Source organism: Populus euphratica, unplaced genomic scaffold, assembly GCF_000495115.2.
Source record: "Populus euphratica unplaced genomic scaffold, PopEup_1.0 scaffold64.1, whole genome shotgun sequence".
In the NCBI taxonomy this organism is placed as follows: domain Eukaryota; kingdom Viridiplantae; phylum Streptophyta; class Magnoliopsida; order Malpighiales; family Salicaceae; genus Populus; species Populus euphratica.
In genome coordinates, this window is record NW_011499923.1 from 403,522 (window position 1) to 418,680 (window position 15,159).

Genomic DNA, 15,159 nt, shown 5'->3' on the forward strand with positions numbered 1-15,159 from the left:
ATTCCATTTTTTCCCATAAAGAAAAAGGACAATTACTTTTGCTTACTTTATTTTTTTCATCTAATTATATTCATCACCTCTGGATCTGTTCAAAATATACCGAATGCACTCTGCTTTCTCGCATAAAAGTAAAATCTATATTTATGTGGAAAGACTGAATACAACTCGTGGCATATTTAATAATTTCTACCCAAAAGAAATCCGAAAAGAAGACTTAATAGTGACCAAAGAGTACTAGTAAAAAATAATTGTTATCATGTAGTAAAAAATAATTGTTATCATGTAATAGACTTAATAGTGACCAAAGAGTACTAGTAAAAAATAATTGTTATCATGTAATAAAAAAATCTAAAGAAAATAGGGTGATGAGGACATCAAAATTCTCGTTTTCCAAACAATATCTCATAAATTTATTCTTTTAAAAAATAAACTTATTTTACTTATATTAAAAACAATATTTTAAGAAAATATATTATTTTAATATATTCAAAACACTTTAATAAACAGAAATTATTTCATCCCTAAACAACTTAGTTTTTTTTTATGTTTTTAAATCATTTTAATATATGATATTAAAAATATTTATTTAAAAAAATATTGATATTAACTTTTTTTAAAAATATATTACTTTCAAATATTTTAAAAATCAACTACTACTTTACCCTGAACATCCAAGTTTTCTATTATTTTTAAAATATATATTGATATTAAAAATAATTTTTTTAAATAATAGTGATATTTATTTTTTAAAAAATGACTTTAATACATTTCTAAAAATCAACTAATGCTACACCCCTAGACACCATATTCTTCCATTACTAGATTTTCTATTAACCTTTTAAAACCAGTTGAGGTATTGATAACATATATAATTTTCCTCAATTACTTTATTTTGAATCATAATCCACCAATTAAAAGGTGGTATCTCCAATATCCAATGACTACAACGCAGATAAAATAAAAACACATCATTCAACCATTTTACGAATCTGATTGACAGCATTTGGTGGTTCTAAGTTCCCTACCCTTCACATCTCAGCCATTACATTTTCTTGAGGGCTAAAGACACAGCCCCATGAACGAGCTAACCAAACGAGAACGAGAGGCCTGACTAAGGAGGATCCAGAGGATGGATGGATGGATAGCCAGTCTAGAGGAAACATGAACACCACGCTAAATTGTGCACACCAAAGTGGAAAATGAGGAGGAAAACTAAGAATATATATGGTAACCGATAAATTGACAATCCAAAAATTGATAAACATAGGAAGCCTACCCCAGCACCACCCAATTGATTACCGTACAGGAAATACATCAAAAATAACCAACCACTAAATTAGAAGACCTCGACAGGGATTATATCTTACAGATTGATAAAATAAATAAAAAATGCAGTGAATGTTCTGAGCTACTTCAACCTGGACTTGATTAATCAACTCTTAGAAACTACCTCTCCTTTACAGGAAGGAAGTTCAGCTTCATGAACCACGGCTCTAGAGTAATTCTCCTTGTTGTTTGTCGAATTATGCACGCAAAAGCTTGCATATGTCCCCCCTGCTGGCATTTGAAACAAAAATGCATTCCATCCCGCCAAACCTGGACTCTCTTTAAAAAGGCTACAGAATGATCCTTTGAGTTTACTGTTTTCCTGTCTCACGGTCTCTGTAGAAGAAGAATCTAGAGCTTTTTATGCAAGCACCTTCAGCAAAAGCAAGCTCGTGAATATAAAGCAGAAATTCCAGCACAAGACCGGGCATTGAAAAATGAGAAAAAAGAAGAATGCTTCATTTGTGAAGGTTCTTGCTAAATCTCCATGCCCCAACATGCATGTGTAGATGATGTAGTAATTGTATGGAAGGGGAAAGCAAGCATTATTCTCACATGTAGGCTTGAGAGTCATTTGAAGAATGAAGTATGGATGAAGTTTGCGAGCGCTGCACAGAATATGCAAAGCTGTAGGGAGGATATCTGACCCTCTTATATAGCAGAAATTACACAATCTAGTAGAACGATCAAATGGTCAGAAAATCTAGCCAAGGGACCATGCTCAGCATAAAGCTCACAATGCATAAGCATTGCTGGACTCCAATGCTAAAACTTCATCATGTAACAATTTCTAACTTGTGCAACTAAGAAAAGGAGCACAGGGGCTAGACAAGAATAAAAAGACAACACAACAAATATAATCAGCATAACAAAAACTGAACTGGTTTACCTAATTGAACTCAGAATGGAGCCTCAAGTGATTCATCCCAAACTTCTGCACTACCATTAGAAGCATCTTCAACATCTTCTTCCATTGAAAGCCTAATATATTCTCTATGTGCAAAACGATCCCACTCTGTTAATGTTGGATTCTCACGCTCCTGGTTTGTTGCAATACCATCAAAGCTATTTTATTAATGCTAAGTTCAAATTTTATATTGAGCATAGAGCATAAAATAGGTGTTAATTACCTGCCGAATGAGAAATGGATCGCGGGTTTCAAAGGCCATAAATTTATTGAGGTTGAAAAGGATGTTGAAAACACTCCCTGAAAGTTTACAACCTTTTAGGTCACGGAGGGTGATATAGCCATCATCCTGCAGCAAGAAAACTTGGATAGTAAGCAACCAAAACATTTCCAGATGGTGTGATGGGAACAACAAGGAAATAAATTGGCACTTGATGACCAATCATGTTTGCTTATGCTATCCCATTGGGACTTAATTAAATTTGATTAGAGACAGTAATGAGGCGGGAACAAAAATTTAGAACATCATTAGATGTAGTTTTCCTTGAACATGCTTCCATGGGCACTTTAAATACAGAGGAACTACAATTAAAATTACAGAAGAGCATAGGGCAAACCTCTGGTCCAATCATGTCAATTATCTGGCATAATATATCTTCAAAAAGCACAGGCTCTTGAGCCATGCATTCCATCCGATGCAACTGCTCCTCATAAAAGAATTGCATCTCATTCCGTGACAGAATTCCATTTCCATCCAAATCTATGCACTTGAACCTAAGAAGAAATCGAACATCACGACTCATGAGCAGTTGATCAATGAACCAAAACACTCCTTTGAAAAAACATATGTTTCCAAGTACATACAGGGTAACACCCAAGAGAAGCAATAAAGAACCATTATAAGATAGATTCTACAACAATAAAATAAGAATGATTTTTTTTTTATCTGCTTTACTAGTATATCTGACAAAGAATAATGGCCGGTGACGAACTTGGAAACTTCTCTAACACTCTGTCCCTGCCTATCACTCTCCCTCCTTGATCATGTCTTACAAGTTCAGCCAATTCAGAAAAACTTTCCCGAATGGTTTCAATTTTTCTTTTCTTTTCAGCTAGAACAAAAGCACACAGCCCAGGTAGCATTTTGAACGAGGAATATATCAGAAAACTTAATAATGCTTTATTTTTCATAATTAAACAGCTTTAATGGTGAAGTAAACATCTAAATGAAACGAATATAAAACGAATATTCCATAACATGCAAATACCGGTATTTCATCAGTGCATGGTTTTAGTTCAAATCCTTGACTCTATAGAATAAGACATGTAAACATACCAATACTCAAGACTAGGCTCAGATGACTTGTCTTCCTCTGAAAGTATGAAATACACAAAATCTTCATATCCCATCTTTCCTTCAACCTTACTAGTAAATTTTCTTGCAACCTGTAAGGCATTTAAATCATAAAAGTTCAGGAGCACAGAAAATTTATTGCCGTAAAATTGTAGGGTATTTTGACCCAAAAGACGAGCATCGTTTGAGTGCCACCAACCTGGGAAAATATTCTATCAACAATCCGGTAGGTAAGTGCATGATTCCCATATCTAATAAGGTTCTCTTTGTCAATAAGAAAATCATGATCTGTGTCCAGCTCCCAAAACTTGCAGTATATCACATAAAAGTGCTCATAAGAAAAGTACCTGCATATGGAATCATAAGCAAAAGAATTAAATTGTTAAGAATTTGATGCAAAATGTTAAAAGCATAAGTTCCAATCCAATTCTGTAAAACTAATTATGATTGTCTGAAATATTAATGTTTCATATATTTACAAGTTTATGATTGCCACAAGGTCCCATTCTGGAAAATCTAGGTCGCATTTGCACAGCTGCACTTACCTCAAAACTTTATTTATGTCCTCTTCTTCATCTGCATGTTGCATTGCATCAATTAAATTCCCACGTTTCAGCTCCCTGAGGGTAAGATGACCATTCCCGGATCTATTTACATAGTAAAAAATTCTGTATATAACAGTTTCAGCTGCCAATTGCAAAACAAAAATCATGTTAAAAATTACACGGCATTAAATGCACAGCAACAATAAGAATGCAAGATCCACACTACACAAAACTTAAACCCTAGAGAGGCCATTTCAGGCTGTCAACCTCTTGCTGTACTCCATTTTCAATCAATGTAAACAACCAATCAAACAGGCAACAGAAATTAAACATCTACACACTTAATTAACCAGAAAATATAATTCAATTGATTGACCCACCAATTACATGCAACTCTCAAATGAACACCAAGCCACTCAACTAAAAAAAAACATCTGGCAGAGTTTACACATCACAACAACTGAAATAAGGACCAAAGAAAGAGTTTCTTTGCCATTCCTTTATTCCTAAGGTCATGCTCTAAACACAGAAACCAGTTGGAAGTATATAAGAAAAATAAGGAACAGAACTTTATATCTTACCCCTATAACATAGCTTTTAATCCCTGTGTTATACCCAAATCCATAAGGAGCTAGGCAGAGATCTCCATGACTAAGTACATCATAGTAGCTAATCCAACACACGATAATTTCACCACTAAAAAGCACATGCATCATACAGCAACTTTACTGGTGATTTTACTTTCAAACATGTTTTTTTTTTCACAACAAGAGTTGGAAAATACATGTCACTACATTTCAGGGGCTTTAGAGCCCATAAATATAGAGCTGTGCCATCTAGTTCCTAATTAAATTTTATTGCAGCTCATCATTTAAATGAACCATCTATAAATTGGCAATTATGTAAACACCTTGCTCCAGGGAAAAAAAATAGCAGCATTCTTGAAACTAGGAGGGGTAACTTTTGAAACACTTGGCACTAGGTCCATGCCAGCAGCTTGGTGATAGATCCATTTGGTAAAATAAATCCAAAAATGCGCCATTTCCAAGGGACAATCAAAAATGCACCATTTCCAAGGGACAATCACACACCATAAATAGAATCTCTTCAAAACACCGCCAAGTTCAAGTTTAGATGCTCTGCTATTGCTTTTTAACCAGAGAACAGCACCTCATTCATTTTAGGGATAACAAAATTTTAAGCACTTCCAATCAGAATCAGTTATGCTTAGAAATATTCAAAGATAATGCAGAAAATTTCAATACCATCAATAACAAGTGCTAAGTTTTGCAATATTCAAGTACGCATTATAGCGGCCAAAGCTTCTCACAAGGTAAAGAAATCAGAAATATGAGTAATTGCTCTGAATTGGAAACAATTGAAAGTAGATCATAGGCTTTAACGTACCATATCTTTCCTGAAACTCAGGTGTGCTCTGTAAAAACTCCAATCCAGGATGAGTTGCCAGTAAGTCTCGAAGCACAGGTTTAAAGTTTTCCTGTTATCAATCAAAAATCATTTTAAACATGAAGTGAAACAATAATCACAATAATGAATCACCCCTGAAACAGCAGCAATCTAATGATAACAAGATCCAGAAATGATTATCCTAAAACACACAAACTCCTCTACCTGGGTGAGGTATTTGAGATCTGGTTGTTTCAAAATTGTGAAAATTTGGGTAGCTATATCCAATGTCAACATGTTGCCATTTATCCAATAATTGAGAAAAGCATCCCTGCACATAGATTATGAGGAAGTTAAGTGACACGATAATGAAAACACTGTTTTGGGAGGCAGCAACTCCTAAAATGAAACACTATGCACCCTAGAATTACACAATCAAACCTGAAATGTTGATTTATTCCTTAAATGTTGCATGGTTTTTTTTTAAAAAAAAAAAAGCTACAATGCAACATGAAAGATCCCTTCTGTCAAGGTAAAGCGTGTGTGCTAATTTCATATCCATAAAGGCCTTGTTGTGGCCTAAGGGTTTAAATTTGACTTTTGGTGAATATTTAAGCAATGGACAAAAAGGAAATATTCAAACGAAGCCTTAATTTGGTGGGATAAAGGAAAAGATTATTCGTTGTAGGGAGTTGATATAGGTTTTCCATGCTGTTTTCAGTTCCAGCAGAGGCTGCACCATGTTTAGTTGGTCAGGGGAAATTCTGTAAGACTACTTGTTTTATTTTCTGATTCAGATGCTATATTTAGTCCTTAAATAAGTAAAGACTTTTTCTGTTTCTTTTATAGGAATCCTTATATTTTCCTACATAGGAATCCAAGCCCCGTTGGGATTACTAATAATTTAAGCCTAAATGCATATATACATATATGCTCGAAGTCTTTCAATTGGAGTATGATGAATTTATTATGAAAAAAGAAGCTTTTTTACTTATTAAATTGAATGTCATGCTTTCATTGAGTGGTTCCTTAAACCCTAGGTCTGAGGCTATGATTCTTATTCAAAGAGTGAGTCTTTGAATCTACTAGTGTGAGGCTACTGTTTTCCTCTTAAGATTCCAGATCTGTATTTCTGTTTCTAATGCCCTTAAACACCATAATCTAAGCCCTACCCCTAAGCACAACCAACTACAAATGTCCCCTGGACATGTCCAGCATCACGCCTATACAAAGAAAGGAAAAGGAATTGCTTTTTGAAAGTTCTATGAAACAATTTGGATATCTGTCAAAGAACACTCTAAAGAGCCCCCTCAACAGTATACCATAAAGAATCCAAAAAGATCATCACATCCCAGGACATTTGCCTGGAGAGAAACAAACCTTGAATTCTCGCACTCTATTCCGAACATCATAAAACCAGCAACTGTCCTCAAAATCTTATAACCCCTCCTCCTAAAATCCACAAAATACACCAAGAAGAAGTCCAACCTACTTGGCAAAATCCGTTGTTTGCCACAATAACAAAAGGCATGTTTCACATCTCCCAGAACTCTACTCCATCCCCAAACACCATAAAAGATAGCACCTCTCCTCAAAATCTTATAATCCTTCCCCCTCCTTAAATCCACAAAATGCATAAAGAACAAATCCACCCTTCTTGGAAAAATCCATCATATGCCACAAACAGCAAAAAAACATGGTGCACCTATCCCAAACCACCAATGTAATAAAAGACATCATGAGTTGAGGTAAATATTAAACTTTAAGAAATTACATTAACCAAATATTAAAAAAAAAAACCCTTTTGATCAAATATTTCAACTGTTTACCAAGACAAATAACTGAAAGACTTGAAAAATTCACGGTCATGACTTCAACTGTAACTGCAATTTAAAAATGATATTCGTTTTATAAAGATCAATCTACCTTAAATAACCAGTTTCTAAAAGTCAAAGACAAATGCACTTGTGTGTGTGTGTGTGTGTGTGTCAGCTGCAAGATGAATTTTCTGTGAATAAAAAAGCTAAAGAAATTCACATACTAAAAATCCTAATAACAAGTTACTATCAGTCCAATTGGCAGTGTAAAAACTGTATGGCAATCCTTGTTGACCAGCATATAACATGTTCAATTGGTTCATCAATACAATGGAGGGGGGATGGAGGATTTTGAAGGGAGGAGCAATTGACAATGTACTACAGAATTCCTACTGGTAAAACAATAACCAGTTCTTGCATAGTGACATGGTAAATCAGGGGGACAAGAGGGACATGAGAGCTTGGCCATAGTATGCCAAAATCAAGGAATTTAATTCTAGGGCTACTATCAAACTAGAAAAGAGAATGGTTGGAGAAGCAGGGAACTTGTTTTCTATACCAGCCTCTAATCCTTAAGATAGGGAAGTATGATAGAGACACAAAAGTCTTTCTCCGTGTTTCTACCATAAACTCTCAAACACCACTCAAAATGAAAAATTTTGTCCCCATCAATCTATTAGTCCAAACTTCCATGACGAGTCAACTGTCTTTTAAGTCTTAAAATTATTGTTGCAAAGTCAATGACAAAAGTTACAGAAGGAGATCACGAGAGAGAAATTTCCAACACAGTAGGAATCATCAGTTATAGAAGAGAAATGCCAGTATAATGACAACTAAATCAGGTTAGGACTGTAAAGTATTTACAATGTGAAACATGATTATCATTTTCATAGGTTCAATAAACTGTGGTTAAAATACAAATTATCCCTGAAACCACTTTCTCTCACTCTCTAAGACAAAAGGCACGTACCTTGTCACAAAATTGGTGCTATTAACATCAATCCTTCTAAATAGAGCTGTTGAAAAGAATGACGGCAGCTTGCATACTTCCTTAGTGATTGATTTGAACTCTAAAGATACAAAAGAAACAACAAAATGATTAGTTCATGAAATATGGCAGATGTAGATGTTTTATTATTGATCTCACCATGTATCTGCAGTCCATCCGAATGACCATAGAAGAAGTGATTGATCCGAATCAAGCATTGTTCTTTTAGCTCATTTGGCACTGGACGACCATTTTGAAAATAAAACTACAGCATCACAAGTATACGTATTAAAACACATCATCAATGTCACCCAACAAAATATTGGTAGACAAAACATGAAGAAAGTGGTAGAAGTGAAAAATAGTGGACTGGAGAACTTTGTTGATTCAATTATGCTTCAGTCTCATTCCATGATTCATTATCTCTTTTCAGCATAAATGAGGAATTCTTCCTTCTAGATACTATTCCATATTGGGCCAACGCAACAGAAAATTAATCTTTTAAAAAAATGTTTGGGGTTCATCAAACCTGTGGTATCAACTCCTTTATTGGCTCACTGACTACTTTTAGAGGAGAACCTAAATTTGAAGGGCCAACCCTTTGTTTTGTCACACGAGGAGAACCGGTTGAACTTCGGGGGGAAAGAGGTGGTGTACTCCCCCCAGGAAACATGGACGGTAAGGAACTGCCAGTGGCAGCATTTGCACTAGATGAATTTCCAGAGATATTCAAGGGAGAACCTGTCTTGGCATCATTAACCAGTGATGTCACCTAGACAGATAAGAGGGGAGAAAAAAGAAATAAGCAATCATATTATATAAAATCTTTTATTTGAAGAAACATCATCTATAGTAACTTGCGAAAGAACTGATCCACAACAAAAAAATGAGGGCAAGAATTTTAAAACTTCTCTTCTATAACCAATAAAAGAACAAGTCTTTGTAAAATAACTCATTAATTGTGTTTCCTTCAAGAACAGAAAGTACACAAGATGTTATGATGACATTGTCATCCACAACAGGGAACAGTGAATAAAAAGCAATAATTGCAATAAAATGTGTTGTGAATAATGAACTACGTCTCCCAACCTAAACTTGAACTAGAAGAGGAGGGGAGTTAAAAGGAAATCGAAAAGAAACTGAATTATTTCCCCTTTCAAATATACATATCAAACTCTTACTTTTATTAGACTTGTATTTCACTTTTCTATTAGACTTTTGCCCTGATTCCAAAACCCATATAGGTATCCAGCATTGTTGTGGAGCTGCTTTTCTCAAACTTAGAGAGAAAAATAAATATCCTCTTTAAAGACATATCAACATAAGACATACAAACATTCATATGAGCATAATCACACAAGTAAGCAATTGTATCAGCATTGAGGTATTTATGAACATGCACCAGAACTTTATGCATCATTCGACCTAGCACCGCAGTACTTTGAAGCATTAGCATGTTCATTAAAAACTTTTAAAATTTGAGAAGTTATTTGGATATCAAAAACCAAAGTTTCTTTTGCAACGCAAAAGGAAATCATCAACTAAGTCTGTAAATGCTCATAGATGCTGGGGATCACTAATACAAGCTGTTTAAATGGGAAAGTGCAACGATCATCCATTCATATAGTCCCTTCTAGATTAAAGAGTAAATTTTATAGAACCACGGTTGAGTTTGCAATGTTCTACTGTAAAGGAGTGTTACACAGTGATGAAGTTGCAAGTTCATAAAAAGAGGACATTGACATTGAGATTTTAAGATGATGTGTTAAATCACATCAAAGGAAAGGATAGTAAACATGGAAGGGGCTAAGCATGGAGCTAGATGCATTCCAGCTCTCCTCTCTCCCCCTCGAACTTACTATATTCCAGCTCCGACCCTGGAGGTGGCACCAAATGATTTTAAAGAACACATGGATGCTCAAATTAGAAAGAGCGACTAGTTGAAACAGTTGGAATAAGCAAGGAGAGAACCGGATCAAAAAATTATATTTCAATACAAATAAATGAAGCTAAATGCTCTCCAAATTTCACCTCAATGGCTCGATTAGTTTGAGAGTTAATACCACAGTTGTTGATAGGAAGAGAAGTAGTTTCTTCCTCGTAAAACTGTGACTTCGCCAACATTACTAGTTAATTGTAGTTTCACATCTCAAAATCCCTTGGCAGTCCGAAAAATCAAACGGAAAGCTTGATACGGAACATGTGATGAGTTTCAAAATTCTTATCAACATCCAGCACTCACTCACGAGGAAAGACATCTTTAACGTAAAGGTGGGCAGAATATTTCCAAACATGAGCAACAACACTACCTTCCTATTGAAGCCCAAATTGGAACCTCGTCCCAGAGAAGTCATTAAATACCAAATCAAATGAATCTATATTTCCATCTCCAGTTGATTTCAACATTAAAATCAATAATCAGATAGCAATCACAAAAAAAAAAATCGAAATGAACACGAAACAGAAAAAAAATTTGAAAACGCACCAGCTTATTGGCATCAGGAAGGGAGAGCCACTGATCGAAGAGTTTTTGGGCAAAGTCAGGGTAAGATTTGAAATCTAAAGCAGCAACCTCTGGTAGCTGAAGCAACTCCGCATCTAACATCGCAACATCGCTCGTCGTCGTTTCCATAGTTACTAAAATCAAACCAAAACATAGATCGACAAACCCTAGATTCCAATCATTATTAACCAACCTTCAATTACTAATCCAATTTATCAATTTTCGATTCGGCCAATTTACTAAGAAACACTAGATCTTTACAAAAACACGAGATTTTCTTCTTGTTTTTACGAGTGAATAGAATGGATGCGATTCAAAGGGCTGAGAATTTTGCAGCGCGAGAGATTTTTTGGGGGGCAAAGGAGAGAAAGAGAGAGTTGATTATTTTTTAAAAAATATATTACTTAGTATTTAACTGGTTGCCATTAAGGAATAACGACACGTGTCAGTTTTGTCACGTGATTGAAAACTCGTGCTGCTTGGCTGATTTATTTCTTCAATTTTAGGTAATTTTCTAAATAAAAAAAAGTTTAGGTAATTAGAAATTACTCGATCTAGTCCTCAAGCTAAATAATATTTTGTCAATTAGATTCTTAAAGGTTCCAATATTCTAATTGAGTACATCTATCCATATCCATCATTGATCTTGCCTGGTGAGCACTGCTTTTAGCAAATAAAAATAGTCTTAATAGAGTTTGACTTTTATTTATTTAAAAATTCGAATGATTTTGGGGACAACGACTTAATTAATATTCACCCCATGATCTAAATATTAAATTGAGATTCTTTCCTTTTTCTTGTAATTTTTTCTTCAATCTATATTTTTTTTCCTCATCCAGGTATTTTTATATCTATTTAAAAAATAAAACTAGTTCCGTTCAAGATTTATAACTATCTCTCACAATAAATATATTTTTTAATAATCAAACTTGTATTTTTATTCTTGTAAATATATCACAGGATCTTAATATTAGACCAATATTTTATTAATTTCAATATATACACACACACGTAATAGAGTTTGACTTTTATTTATTCAAAATTTTAAATGATTTTGGAGAAAACAACTTAATTAATTCACTCCATGATCTAAAGATTAAAATGAGATTCTTTCCTTTTCTTGTAATTCTTTTTTTCAATATAGATATATATTGAAAAACATGGAAACAACGAGGGTGAGTTATTGAGCTAGTGGCATTTGGATTCAAATTGAACATGTAACTTTTTCATGAAGTAGGTTTGTGATGGTTCAAAATTCTTAATTGATTCTATTTCTCCGCATCCATTGATGGATTTCATCTAAAGTGTGTGTTCTTTATGTTGTAAAGCCAAACTCTTTTTAAGGGATTGGGTTTTTTTTTTTTTGAAAAACTAAGATGATTTTGAACAAAAAGATTCAATTGAGATTTCTTACATCTTTAAGAAATTGTTCGTGAGAAATTTTTTGATAACTTAAATGTGATTTACCTAGAGATGTGAAAATTAGGTTGAGGTTTGGTGACATTTTTATTTTTTAAAAAAAAAACAATTTTTATTTAAAGGACAGTGTAAATGATATAAAGAATATTAAAAGAGTTCGCAACTCGTTGGAAAAACGTTGTAGCTCCAAAATTAGTAAATATTATTTGTTTGAATAGTGTGATGGTGGTCTTGCCTTTTTTATGAAGGTAATATTTGAGATTGTAGGAGTATTTTGTTTAAAATATTTTTTGTTTGAATTAATTAGGTACAAATAAATTTTTTTCAATTCTAAATTCACACTAAAATGATCAAAGAACCCTTGTAAAGAAAAGAACCCTTGTAAAGAAAAAAAATTGAACTGGCATTAAGGGATATTGTTGTATTTTCACAATGTATTTTTTGTTATTATAAGATAAACTATGGAGCAATTTGATATTCAACTACATGTAAAAAATAATAAGAAATTAAAAGGAACATTTAAATAACTAAAACACTCTTAAAAATGAAAGAAATTAAAACTGGAGTTAAGGGGTTGTTTTGTTTTATTTTCATAATAATTTTTTCCTTATTATGAAGTCAAACTTAGAATCAAGCACCTAACACATTTCCCAACACATATGGTGTTTTTTAACATAAAAAAAATCTCCCGATCATGTAATTAAAAGCATAAGCTTGGCTTAGTGATGGAAGGGGCTTGTCTCCTACACATTTCCCAACACATATGGTGTTTTTCAACATAAAAAAAATCCCCCGGTCATGTAATTAGAAGCACAAGCTTGGTTTAGTGATGGAAGGGGCTTGTTTCCTTTCACTGCACCTGGGTTCGAGCCCTAGCGTGCACGTCTGTCACCCCCGCGGTGCCTTACATGCCTACTGGGTTTGCAGGGTATTCAGTGGTCCGTGGGGATTAGTCGTGGTGCGCGCAAGCTAACTCGGACACCCCACGTAAATCAAAAAAAAAAAAAAGCACAATAATGCCCTTTACATGTAGCTTTAGTGGTATGGTTTATCATGATAGATATTGTTTTTTCTTATTTTTTTTTTTAAAAAAAATACTTAACTTTAAAAAATTACAACTTGACTCTCCTGGTTATTAATTTTAAACTTTAATTTTTATTTTATTTATTTATAATTTTTATTCTAGGTCATTTTATAAAAATATTTATTTTTAATTTTATCATTCTTTCTAATTTGCTATATATTATTTTTTTTTGCCAATTTTATCTTTATTCTTTTGATTTCTAGTATATTTTGTTTTAACTCTTTTATAAAAAATTTATGAGTTTTTAATTTCATTCTTCAATCTAAATTGATAGTAATATTTTTTAATTTAATCTTTATTATTTTTATTTTATTAATGCTTTTATAAATTTATTTTTTTAATGTCACCCTTCATTTATTTTTTTTATATCAGTTTTGATCATCATTTTTTTAATTGCTATTTTTTAAATTATTTTATATAATTAAAAAAATATTTTATTATTCAATATTTAATTAATTAAAAATTAAATTTCATAATTTTTCTAGATAAAGTACTATAAATCTAATAATCCAGGCTATAAATTCAAAAAATTAACATGTTTTTTTAAATATTTTATAATTCTTGTTATTTTTTATTAAATTATTTTAATTTTATCATCTGAGGTATATATTTAACTTGATAAGAGGATTTGTTTGTTTTTGCCTTCCAACCTTAGAAAATATTTGTTTTCTAATGTTTTCTGAATCATGTCTTTTTAAACTTGATTCATTTATTATCATTTTGTGTACTATTTGTTGGTGCACCAAAGTTAATGAATATAAATCTTGTTCATTTGCTTCGACAGCTGTTCTCTGACAAATATTGTCGCGACAAACATTATCTCAACAAGAGGATCATGTAATAATGTCTTGTGACACGTGGTAAAAAAAAAATTAATGGTTTAAATTTTAAAATATGAAAAAAAAATTATTTTATTTAAACACCTTGAATTTGGTATAAGTACTAGCTAAAAATAATATATATATATATATCTGTGTGCCTGTGTGAGACAGATGTTTTCGAAGTGAGATATGCATTGAGAAGTCCTAGCCCAGGAAAAAAGGTTGGACATGACAGGCAAGCTTTTTGACAAATTCAGCAATTCAATTTTCGTATGGAGCTAAGATGTTAACAAAATATTTTACTGAATTGACTAGTTTGTATCATCTGAGGCCAGTAACATATCCACAACAGGTCTGGAATTTATTGTTAATGATTTTTTTTATTTTTATAGTTATTTTCATATTCATTTCCTAGTTAGTTTACAGCTTTTAATTTATTTTTAGAATGAATTTTTATGAGTTGTTATTAAATTTTAAATAGATTTTTTCTACGGCTTAGGGTTATAAGATTATAGTCTAAAAAACCTTAGTTGAATTTGTCGGTGTACACTCACCAGATCATATTTAACTGGGTTAACAAGCCACATCTTTCTTTTATTTTCTTCATTCTTTTCATATATATATATATATATATTTATTTGTTTATTTTCGTGGTGGAAACAACTATATTGCTTGTTCTTTTGTTACAGGATTTTGGTTCCCTAGAAATTGCGATGTGTTCTGTAGGTGTCCTTCTGTGGAAGTGTTCTTTTAAGAGGTAAAAAAGATCTTGCACTTTTTATTGAGAGAAAGCAATGATTTTGTTATCTCATGGATATTTTATTAGTTATTTTGTATATAATTTAATTAGAAAAAAAAAACAAACATAAGTAAAAATAAAAAAACAAAACTCATGATTAGTAAAAAAATTATAAGAATATCTTCATGTAGAATCTCTTTTCTGCTTGTGTTTATATAAGCTATTTTTTAAATTATTTTATATAATTAA

The 15,159-nt window shown here is 32.6% G+C and overlaps 1 protein-coding gene across 2 annotated transcripts; it reads right to left on the reverse strand.

Moving 5' to 3' along the window:
• Positions 1-1,209: 1,209 nt before the first annotated feature.
• Positions 1,210-11,229, reverse strand: LOC105135353 (serine/threonine protein phosphatase 2A regulatory subunit B''beta-like). Of its 2 annotated transcripts, none has more exons than XM_011040200.1 (13): positions 10,830-11,229; positions 8,874-9,116; positions 8,504-8,609; positions 8,327-8,426; positions 5,765-5,870; positions 5,540-5,630; positions 4,133-4,274; positions 3,787-3,934; positions 3,570-3,679; positions 2,851-3,007; positions 2,457-2,582; positions 2,216-2,366; positions 1,210-1,662 (listed from the first exon to the last, which is right to left on the reverse strand). In XM_011040200.1, exons 1-12 carry the CDS (start codon positions 10,974-10,976, stop codon positions 2,226-2,228), a joined length of 1,617 nt encoding a protein of 538 aa, XP_011038502.1. In that variant the 5' UTR covers positions 10,977-11,229; the 3' UTR covers positions 1,210-1,662; positions 2,216-2,225. The 2 variants fall into 2 exon arrangements, with proteins under 2 accessions (XP_011038502.1, XP_011038501.1); XM_011040199.1 differs by having other exon boundaries at positions 1,222-1,699.
• Positions 11,230-15,159: the final 3,930 nt, after the last annotated feature.

Coding starts and splice junctions, on each gene's coding strand:
- LOC105135353 (XM_011040200.1), bottom strand. CDS start 10,976: ATGGAAACGACGACGAGCGATGTTGCGATGTTAGATGCGGAGTTGCTT. Junction 3,935..4,132: donor GACATAAATAAAGTTTTGAG/GTAAGTGCAGCT, acceptor TTCCATATGCAG/GTACTTTTCTTATGAGCACT. Junction 2,583..2,850: donor TTGACATGATTGGACCAGAG/GTTTGCCCTATG, acceptor TTCTTGCTGCAG/GATGATGGCTATATCACCCT.